This window comes from Elephantulus edwardii, unplaced genomic scaffold, assembly GCF_000299155.1.
Source record: "Elephantulus edwardii isolate Elephantulus edwardi_28Jun2011 unplaced genomic scaffold, EleEdw1.0 scaffold00446, whole genome shotgun sequence".
Taxonomy (NCBI): Eukaryota; Metazoa; Chordata; class Mammalia; order Macroscelidea; family Macroscelididae; genus Elephantulus; species Elephantulus edwardii.
This window is the reverse complement of record NW_006400196.1, coordinates 236,161-247,310: the sequence shown is the minus strand read 5'-3', so window position 1 is coordinate 247,310 and position 11,150 is coordinate 236,161. Positions and strand designations below refer to the sequence as shown.

The 11,150-nt window shown below is 44.1% G+C and overlaps 1 protein-coding gene across 1 annotated transcript in view; it reads right to left on the bottom strand.

Annotated features, from left to right (window-relative positions):
* Positions 1–6,046: 6,046 nt before the first annotated feature.
* Positions 6,047–11,150, bottom strand: part of FCRLB (Fc receptor-like B) — a 13,015-nt gene continuing 7,911 nt past the window's right edge. The window contains exons 4-6 of the mRNA XM_006902748.1: positions 7,564–7,830; positions 6,718–7,008; positions 6,047–6,466 (exon numbers count right to left, since the gene is read on the bottom strand). Of these exons, the coding sequence (XP_006902810.1) occupies positions 6,048–6,466; positions 6,718–7,008; positions 7,564–7,830 (977 nt within the window). The 3' untranslated portion in view covers position 6,047. The remainder of the gene's footprint in view (positions 6,467–6,717; positions 7,009–7,563; positions 7,831–11,150) is intronic.

Genomic DNA, 11,150 nt, shown 5'->3' with positions numbered 1-11,150 from the left:
CCTCTTCTAAATCCAGCCTGCACATCTGGCAGTTCTCTGTTGACATATTGTTCCAAACGTTTTTGGATAATTTTCAGCAGAATCTTGCTTGCATGTGATAACAATGATAGTGTTCGATAATTTCAACACTCTGTTGGGTCACCTTTCTTTGGAATAGGAACAAATATTGATCTCTTCCAGTCGGCCAGCTGGCTGTCCTCCAGATTTCCTGGCACAACCTAGTGAGCACATTCAGGGCAGTGTCTGTTTGTTGAAATAAATCAATTGGTATGCTGTCAACTCCTGGAGCCTTGTTTAGAGTTTGGTTTTAAAAAAAACTTTAGGGTTGTTTTTTTTTTAAGATATAACAATAATCTCAGGGCAATAGTTTCAAAGAGGGGTAATTGTGAACTTCTTTACAATTTTTTTGAAGACATGTTGCATTACCAATGCTTTTTATAGCAAAGAAGATGATACAGAAATGGGAAAATGTGGGCATTGATACATTTACGTAAAAGAAAAAACATTTTATAAAGGTAGACATTGAATGTGAGAAAGTTTTGGGAATATTTTACTCATTTTTTCCTTTTTATGTACATATAAAAATGATATGTTATTTAAATATCTATTTCTAATTACATCTAAAAGATTTGTGCATGTTTTTTCTTTGTTACTGTGTTTTTTTAATGGTGCATAATGATGTTTTGGAGTCTGTGAATTATAGCTATGATAACAATTGACTGCTCTTTATGAGGCAGGGGCTTCAAATCTACCATCTGCTCCTCAGGAAAAAGATGGACAATCTTCTGTCCCAGAGTTTACTGCCCCTGAAAATTCGCTTAAGGGTCAACTATGAGTTGGTGCTGGCTCCATGGTACAGGTACTTAACAAAAATAATGAGTGGGACACATTTTTTCATAATGTCATTTATCCTTCTAGCAATCCTGTGAGGTGGTGGTGGTTATTGTAGTTACGTACTATTGAGTTACCTGCAACTCATAGGAACCCTCTGTACAACAGCTCTGTACTCTGCTCTATACTGAGCCAACCTTATTGTCTCTGACACATCTACCCTCATTAACCCAGTCACTAAGCCAATCTATTTCACCAAGAGTCTTCCTTTATTGTGCTGTCCCTCCATCCTCCCAAGCATAACCTCCCTCACTAAGGATTGGTCCCTCCTTGCAACATGCCCAAGGTCAGATGGAGCTTCAGAATCCTTGCTTCCAAGGAGCAGCCTGATTTTACCTTCTCCAGGATGAACCTGTTTGTTCTCCTAGCAGTCCATGGTAATTCAATACTCTTCTCCAGCACCACAGCTCAAAGGCATCAATTCTCCTTCTATCATCTTTAGTCATTGTCTAGCTTTCTGATGCATAGCTAGTAATTGCAAAGACCTTGTCCTGGATCAGGCACAACTTAGTCTCCAGACTAACATCATTGCTCTTCAATATGCTGGAGAGGTTCCCTGACAGCAGATTTTCCCAATGGATTAATCTTTTTATTTCCTGGATGCTAGTACCCTCAGCGTTAATTGTGGAACCAAGCAAAATGAAGCTGTTAAAAATCTCAATCTCTTCACCGTCTATCATGATGCTGCCAGTTGGCCCAGTGGTGAAAATATTTTTCTTGATGTTGAGCTTCAATACATATTGAAGGCTGCAATCTTTGATTTTCTGCAGCAAATGCCTTGGGTCTTCCTCAGTTTTGGCAAGCAAGGTTGTGCCATCTACATAACGTGGGTTGTTGATGAGTCTTTCTCCAATCCTGATGCCACATTCTTCCTTATAGAGCCTGGCCTCCCAGATGATCTGTTCCACAAAGAGACTGAAAAGGTAGGAAGATAGGACACATCCTTGGTGTACAGCCTTCCCAATTTTGAACCATGCTGTGTTTCCTTACTCTGTTCTGATAACCACCTCCTGGTCCAAGTATAGGTTTTGTATAAAAACAATCAAGTATCCTGGGATTCTTATTTTTCTGTTAGCCTCAGTTTGTTGTGATTCACACAGTCAAAAGCCTTTGTATAGGCAATGAAATACAGAGAGACATACCCCTGGTGCTCTCTGCTTTCAGCCAAGATCCATCTAACATTACCTCAGCCTCTTCTAAACCTAGCCTGTACGTCTTGTAGTTCTCTGCTGATGTGCTGTTCCAGTAATTTTTGGGTAATTTTCAGCAGGATCAGGCTTGTATGTGATATTAATGATATTGTTATATCATTTCTGTGCTCTTTTGAATCACCTTTGTAATGGGAACAAATATGGATCTCTTCTAGTCAGCTGGCCAGCTGGTTGTCTTCTAGATTTCTTGGCACAACTTGGTGAGCATGTCCAGGGCAACATCTGTTTGTTGAAATATGTCTATTGGTATGCAATTCTGTAAAGTAGATACTTTTATTCTATTTTACAAATGAAGAAATAGAAGTTCAGAGACAAAGGCTAGTATGTAGTAAAAGTGACATTTGGGCCCAAGTCTATTGACTCTTGAAACAAGGTTTTTAACCTCTGTATTCGGCCATCTCTGGGGAGCTCTGGTGGCTCCAAGTTCCCTCTTGGGCAGTGAGAGCTAGCTAGCTTTTTGAGCATAGGCCTTCCTTGGAGATCACTAACAGGCAGGGAATTATTGGAGCCTGCCCTATTCTGTAAACACTCGAGGACTCAAAGACAGTGTAGTCTGCAGGACATGATAGCGCGCTCTCTCTCTCTCTCTCACACACACACACACACATACACACAGAGATAGTGCAAATTATAGATGATTTCTTTTCACCAGAAAGTTCTTGCTTTTCCCAGTTCTCTACATCCCTAGTTCCATACAGAGGGAAGATAAGAATAAGGGTATTGTGGTTGCCACTAAGGTGTGAACAAGGGAGCTGATGCCATGCAAGCTTTCTTTTGAGTGACTGTTTCTAAAGTGTTGATGTCTGCTATAAAAAGGTCACCTGGCCTTTTCTTTTTTTTTAGTGACTAGGGATTCTAATCTTCTTGGTGTGACTAGTATTTAATGTGAATAGCACTTCAGAAACTTCAGGGGAATAAAATCACAAGGGAGAATGAGTCTGCTCACAGGTATATAAGGGAGTTAGCAAGAGAAGACTTCCTGGGAGGAGAGTTTTGAAAATAGGAGCCAACATTAAAAAGCTGGAATTCAGAACCATAAAGAGACCCTTGCTGACCAGAACCTCATTACAAGGATCTAGTCATTCTTTCTTGGGGTTAAAAAAGTGTCCACTGAGACAATTTGGTTTATCTAATCTTTCTGTAATTTTAAGCTATTCTCTCCTCTACAAATAATTATAGATGCTGTAACCCCAAGAATACTTTCAAATACCCATCCCTGGGTTGTTGTTGTTATGTGCCGTCGAGTCACTTGCGACTCATAGTGACCCTATGTACAACCGTCCTAAACTATGCTCTGTCCTGTGCCAATTGTACTGCCTCCAAAACACCCATCCCGATTACCCCAATTACTGAATCAATCCACCTCATAGAGGGTCTTCCTCTCTTGCGCGGTCCCTCCACCTTCCCAAGCATGATGTCCCTCTCCAAGGACCTCTCCCTCCTTACAACATGTCCAAAGTATGTCAGATGAAGCCCCAGAATCCTTACCTCCAAGAAGTAGCCTGGTTTAACCCTCTCCAGGATGAATCTGTTTGTTTTCTTGGCAGTCCATGGTACATTCAATACTCTTCTCCAGCACCACAGCTCAAAGGCATCAATTCTCCTTCTATCCTTCCTAGTCATTGTCCAACTCTCTGATGCATAACAAGTGATTGCAAAGACCACCTTAGTATCCAGAGTGACACCATTGCTCTTCAGTGCCCTGGAGAGGTCACTAACAGCAGACTTTCCCATCGCAATATGTTTTTTTATTTCCTGGCTACTGGTGCCAAGAGTGTTGACCGTGGAGCCAAGCAGACTAAAGCTGTTAACAATCTCAATCTCTTCACCATCCCTGGGTTAGTAGGATAAAATATATTGTAACAGACTTTAAAGACTTTTTTTTTTATGCAACAGCAAGAGATAAGAGGTTTATTGCGGAGCTCCGGGCGACCCTTATCTCTCGCAGGAGACAGAGGAGTCGACCGCGAGCAGACAAAGTTGGGTTTTTTAATACACTTTAGGGGGATACAACTGGGTATCAGCTTCTCATTGGGTGATGAGACTTTAAAGACTTTTGTGCACTATTCCTTCCTAAATCCTCATATTTTCTCCTGTTACCCTTTCCCTTTCCCTAAAATGCACTCTGGTAGTGCAGTCCTTAGATATGCTGCTAACCCAGAGGTGGTCTTCTTTGGGAGAAAGATGTGCTAGCTCCTCCCATGCGATATACAGCCTTAGAAATCCACTAGGAGTCTGTTCCTTCAATAGCAGCAAGTGAAAATGCACATACACACACACACCACACACACACATTTCCAACCACTCTCAATTAATTGTAGTTCCACAAACACACTAGAGTTGTCACTTCTCTGCCTCTGGATCCCTGTACCTCTGTTTCCGTCTCCTTCACACTCTCAATGTTTCTATCCTGGTCACATGGTAAGTTGGTCTTCTTCCAAGATCCAGCTTCTTTCTCTGAATTCTCAGTGTTTTGCAGAGCATTGATCAATCACATGGTCATGGATAATGTGCCTGCCTGCTTACCTCTAGATGTGTGCTCCTTTAGTAAACAACTCAATATGGTGATTTCATAATAATAATATGGTGAGGAATATGATGAAGCATGTTGACCTTATTCTGATGAATCATACAGAAAGAAATGGGAAACGAGACTGTGACTGAGTATCTATCAAGCACAAGTTAAAAAAAAGGGGGGGGAGTGGAGCTGTTACCATCTCTAAGGCTTCAGAATGAAGCTTAACTGAAGAAGGTTCTGGACCCAATGAGAATGAAACATCCTGATGACAAGACACATTAGCTCTTCAAGAGCACAACAGTGGTTCTAGTAGGCTATTAGGAGACCCAGGGAATGGGGTTTGCAGGAGGTCCTCCTCAGAAATTGTTGTTAAAAATCGCCTCTCGATTTTCTTCTCAAACAGGTGACAGTGATGTTATTATGCAGAATGGGAGATGGACTTGTGCGTATGAATGTCTAGGTATACTGATATTGTAATAGTTCTTGGGGAGAAAATGAAATCTCTTAAATACTAGAATTTAGCAATATTAAGTATTTAAGTCTTAACGTTTCAAACTTTTCAGTGCAAATGGTACCACCTATTTATTACTATTATTATTAAAGGTTAACATGACTGTCTAATGCCCCTAGAGTCAAACATTCAGGCAGGGGGTGTATTTAGGAGGGTTCAACAGAACTCTGGACTTTTAAAATCCAAGAGTGGGAGGCCCTCACATGTAAATAAATCTTTTCGTCTTTAAAACAGAATAAACGAAAACAAATGGTTATCATGACGTCTATTTTGACATGGTAGCAACAACATATGTTTCAGAATAAAGATATCCTTGAGTTTTCCAAATGATGACCTTTTAAAAGCAAACCACCAGGTCTTTTCTTCCAAGGTGCCTCTTAGCAGGTTCCCAACCACCAACCTTTTGGGTAGTACACAGGGACTATAAAATGAAATAGAACCCAAGATTTGAGGCTAACAACTCAAGAACAGAAGAACTGAAAGTCTTTTTTAAAATATTAACTCAGAGTAAATTCACTATGAATAATCACAATTTGACCCCAGAATGTTCAAGAGTTCTTACTTGCCGCAATGAAATAAGTACCAAGAAATTGCCTGTAATAAAATATGTGAAGCACTAAGAGTGATTAACTTCTAAACATCAAAAGTGTAAATGACTGGCTGCTACTTCTTATCTATTCTGAGGTGAAGGAAGAGAGCCGGGGAATGCCTCGTGGCTACAAACTGCTCTCCTGCCCGCTTGTGAGGTTGAAATCGTCAGCCACCACAACACAAGGGTACTTCTTGAAAAACCACAGCCAAACAAAGGGAGACAAACAGTAAGAGAATCGGCTTCTGAAAAGCAGAAATGGCTAAGGCAGATCACCACTTGAGAGATCTGAGATGAATGATCCTAGAAAGGGAAGGGTAGAAGCACTCAGCTCTCCCCAGGAGTGGTTTCCGGGGTTCCCCGGCTCACAGCTATTTGGGAAGTGGAGGTCTCAGGTGTTCCTGCTAGCGCTGGTAAAGCGTGTGGCTCCTTTAATTCCAGGACCACGCGGCTCAGAAGGCTTTTGAGCAGCTGCATTTCTTGGAGCAGAAGGTCCACGCCGGGTTTGAGGCCTTCTGCTGACTGTTCCAAAGGGGAGAGCGGGGCGCAGGCCGGGGGCCCAACAGTGGGGGCACCGCCCACGCGGAACAGTAGTCCCGAGGAGGTGGTGTTTGGGTTGGAGGTGACATAAGGGACTGATCTGGATACCGCCGGAGGCTTTCTGAAGGAAAGCGGCTTGTTACTGGGCGCCAAGGCTGCGGGCTGCGGTGCGGGGGCGGTGGTGAACCCCAGGTCCGGAGCAGAGCCTGCCAACAGGACGCACGGAGCTTGGCCCGAGGGCAAGGGACAGGCGTGGAGAGGGCGAAAAAGGCGGAAATAGGTTGTTTTGGGGTAGTTTTTTTAACGTGACAGAGTGGAGCAGGGTGAAGAGGGAGGTATTAAGAGACAAGCAAGGGGAGGCGGGGAGCTAGGGAAACGAAAGGGTGCTCCGAGGTGCGCAGGGGGAGGGGCGGTCCCCGAAGATCGAGCAGGGAGTGGCGGCTCCACTGTCACTCACCGCGCCCGGGGAGCTGCAGCCACGGGCTGCGTTTCCGCACGCTGCGGGTGGCGGTGGCCGCCTCGCACCAGTACGATTCCAGCTCCTCTACCTCCGGATCCGGGACCGTGTACTCGGCGCCCCAGTCGAAGCGGCGCGCAACACGGCTGTACTTGTAGAAGGCGAACTGCAGCGGCGTGTCGCGCTTGTGCGGGTGCAGGCGCGTGACGCAGCGCACCACCACCCCGCCGGGCGTCGCGCCGCGGGCCTCCACGTGCCCCATCACCCGCAGAACCGGCGCCGGGAACAACTCTGCGAAGAGGGCGGGCTAGTGGCTGAGGACGCCCGGGGGAGGGGGGATGAACTGACTCCTACGTGTGCGCAGCCGGCGACCCCTCTGTCCCTCCCGTTTCCTTCGGAAGCTCCTCATCACCCGGAGACCCAAGAGAGGACTCGGGGTTGTCGGACGTTTCATTGTCTCATCCCGTCTGATACTCAGCACGACTGAGAAGCAGAGATGCAGAGCTTGCCATGTGTGTCCCTGCAGTTTCCCTGACGCTCTAGAAGCTGTTCCTTTGCCCCTGTCCCACAGAACCCCCTATCACAGCTGTTGTCATTCAGGCTCAGGTTCGGGCCACTATGTGGGGTCCCAAACGGAGTAAGAAACTAGGGTGTGAGTTTGAGCTGGAAAGGTGGGCACCCGCCCCAGGAGGGCAATATATAGGTCAAGTACACCATCACCATGGAGGAACTAAGAGCAAGCAGAAAAATTCTACTTGCGCCAGTTCTTGAGTCTCCCAGACTGTCCCTCTCCCAGAATTTCCCAGTGCTCGTTTGCTCCCCTCCTGGGTCTCAGGGCTCCCGCACCTTGCACGGTCACGGCCACCTTGGCGGAGAACATAGGCGCGCTCTCCACAGGGATGCGCATGGTGCCAGAGCACTGGTAGCGCCCGCTATCACTGGTGCGCGCCTGTGGCACCGTGTAGTTGGAGCTGGAGTGGAAGTAGCGCACCGCCTGGCCATCGCGATAGTAGTGAAGCTTGTAGACGACCTTGTCGTACCAGCCGCGACAGCGCATGACCAGAGACTCGCCTTCGAAAACTGCTGCATAGGGCACCTGCAGGATCAGCCAGTCTACAACATAAAATGCAGACACATTGGACTCCAAGAGAAGTCCAGCCCCAGAGATCTCGTCCCGTCACATTTTTCTCCCAGCTCTGCGCCCATGCATACTATATATACACTATTCCTCCCCTTGATACCAGCCACCCCCTCCTCAATCCTGATGTTTTACAAGATGAGTGGGGAGGTGAGAGATGTTGACCCATTTCGATACAAGAGTGGTAAAGATGCCTCAAACTTGGTTCTAGCCAACATTGCTTTTAAGAATTACGTTTCAGTTCCTTAGGATGGCATCAGTACCTTCCTGAGAAGGCCCCTGCTTGCCTATTCATCACGGTGTCAGAATTCTCCGCTTTACTATTTCTCTGTTAATCTTCAGACCTTTCACTCTTAACGCAGGTTAGATTCTAACCTGAACTGCTGCTAGAAGACTTGCACCTTCCTTGAGTATTTGAACCTGCTATTTCCTCAGCTAAGAAATACCCTCTTCACCTGATCAGATTAATGTTTGGTTGTTTTTCTGGTCTATGTTTAGAATTTATCTCCTCTAGAAAACATCCCGGACTACCCCATCCCCTCCAGGACAGCCTCAGGCACCTTCCATAGTACCCCAAATTTACCGTATTACCATCATCATGTTGTTGTTGTTGTTGTTATGTGCCGGTTGTTAAGTCACTTGTGACTCATAGCGACCCTATGTACAGCAGCCCTAAACTCTGTTCTGTCGTGTGCCAATCTCATTATCTCCGACACACTCATCCCCATGACCCCAGTCACCAAATCAATCCATCTACTAGAGTGCCTTCCCCTCCTGCGCCTGCCCTCCACCCTCCCAAGCATGATGCCCTTCTCCAAGTACTGGTCTGTCCTTACAACATGACCACAGTATGTCAGATGGAGCCTCAGAATCCTTGCCTCTAAAGAGCAGCCCAGTTTAACCCTTTCCAGGATGAAGCTGTTTTCTTAGCAGTCCATGGTACCCACAATACTCTTCTTCAGCACCACAGCTCAAGGGCATCAATTCTCCTTCTATCCTCCTTAGTCATTGTCCAACTCTCTGACGCATAACAAGTGATTGCAAAGACCATAGCCTGTATCAGATGCACCTTAGTCTCCAGAGAGACACCGTTGCTCTTCAGTACTTTAGAGAGGTCCCTAACAGCAGACTTTCCCATCTCAATACGTCTTTTTATTTCCTGGCTGCTGGTGCCAAGAGTGTTGATTGTGGAGCCAAGCAGTCTAAAGCTGTGAACAATCTCAATCTCTTCACCATCGCTCCTACCATAGCTAACATAAACCAAGTGTCATTTAAGGTTTATGCAATTAGAGTATTTCTGTATGTAGAAGTCATGAACTGTTTACTTTCAGTTCTGCAAGAAATAACCACTGTGTATCATAGTATCTTTCCAATGAAAAAGACAAAGATGAGTTGTTGTTGATGTTGATGTTAGGGAACAAAGGAAGTAGAGGAGTAGAAAATAATCTCAATTTCTCTACGAACAGTCATTTATGTGATCCAATGAAGCTTGGGCGACTCCTCAAGAAAACTGCACTGAGTTTCTCTTTACTACTTGAATAGGAACCATCCCCTGACATCACATTTTAAGCAACTTTTAACTAATAGTTGTTGTTGTTGTTATGTGCCGTCGAGTCACTTGCGACTCATAGCAACCCTATGTACAACAGCCCTAAAACCTGTGCCAATCTCACTGCCTCTGACACACCCATGACGATTACCCCATCTCATAGAGGGTCTTCCCCTCTTGCGCCGTCCCTCCACCCCCCAAGCATGATGTCCCTCTCCAAGGACCTGTCCCTCCTTGCAACATGCCCAAAGTATGTCAGACGAAGCCCCAGACTCCTTGCTTCCAAGGAGTTGCTTGGTTTAATCCTCTCCAGGATTCATTTGTTTGTTTTCTTGGCAGTCCATGGTACATTCAATACTCTTCTATAGCACCACAGCTCAAAGGCATCAATTTTCCCTCTGTCCTCCCTAGTCATTGTTCAACTCTGTGATGCATAACAAGTGATTGCAAAGACCATGGCCTGTATCAGGGGCACCTTAGCCTCCAGAGAGACACCGTTGCTCTTGAGTACTTTAGAGAGGTCCCTAACCGCAGACTTTCGCATCGCAATACGCTTTTTGATCTCCTGACTGCTGGAGCCAAGAGTGTTGACTAATAGTAGGCAAGCTAAAAAACATATTTTACTCTTGAGAATTGTGCGCTTTAAAAATATTATCCAGTGAGACCAAATGGACAAGTTACTAGAAGTAATGAGAATGTTGATACAAACTGAAGAATGTCACTGATGCCACTGGCAGGAATTATTGAGTGGGAATCTTTTTTACAATAAAATATTTTTTAAAAAAGAAATGGCAGTGTAAATATGAAGTGTGTATAAATGCTAATTTGAACAGTGAATGCTGTCCCTTAAATTTCAAATACAAATTATGATCTACCAGGCTTAGATTACAATTACTCCATGTGAATTAGTTAATCCTCTGCCTTAATCAACAAATTATTGTTTCTTCTCTTGTCTTGTATTTAAACCCAACAAGGAAGCTAGTTTCTTGACTGACACCATGTATTCATGTATGTTTCTGTTACAAAATTTTGATAAATACTCTGCTCAGTTACTTTTTTCTTTCACAATATGTAATCATTTTTAGTCTTCATTACAATCAATAGGCTAGATATTGTTTTTGTCCTAATTTCACTGCTGTGAAAACTGTGGCACAACCTATTCAATTAAGAGTTATTCCCCTACACAGTTGAAGGTCCTGGATAGATTGGATGAAAATGTGTTATAAAGCTTAAAAAAACATAAAAATGACTAGGCTTTCTGGTCTAGTAAAGACTAGTAGAATACTAAAACTTAAAAGTCATTCTTTAAAACTGGAACAAAACTCACCTCCATGATTTAACTTCCAGCCTAGAGAGTAAACAATAAATAAACACCCAGCAGTCACTCCTTAGAAGAATAAACCATGTAAGACAAAAAGAGAAGCATTCATTCAAGGATAAAGCTCAGAAGGCAAGAAGGGATAGAATATAAAGATTAATAGAAATGAGAATCACAAGGAGGGAGTAGGAAGGGTGAAGTCACATTGTGTTGTAATCAGAGTCATAAAACACAATGTGTCTTTATCTTCATTTTTCAGGTGTGTCTCTTGTAGACAACATATTGATGGATTTTGTTTTTTTATCCAATCTGCTACTCTCTTTCTCTTCAGCGGTGCGTTTAAACCATTCACGTTCAGTGTGACTATTGAAAGGTTAGGTTTTATTGCTATCATTGTGTTGAGTTCTTTTTGGTGTTGTTGCTAGTTA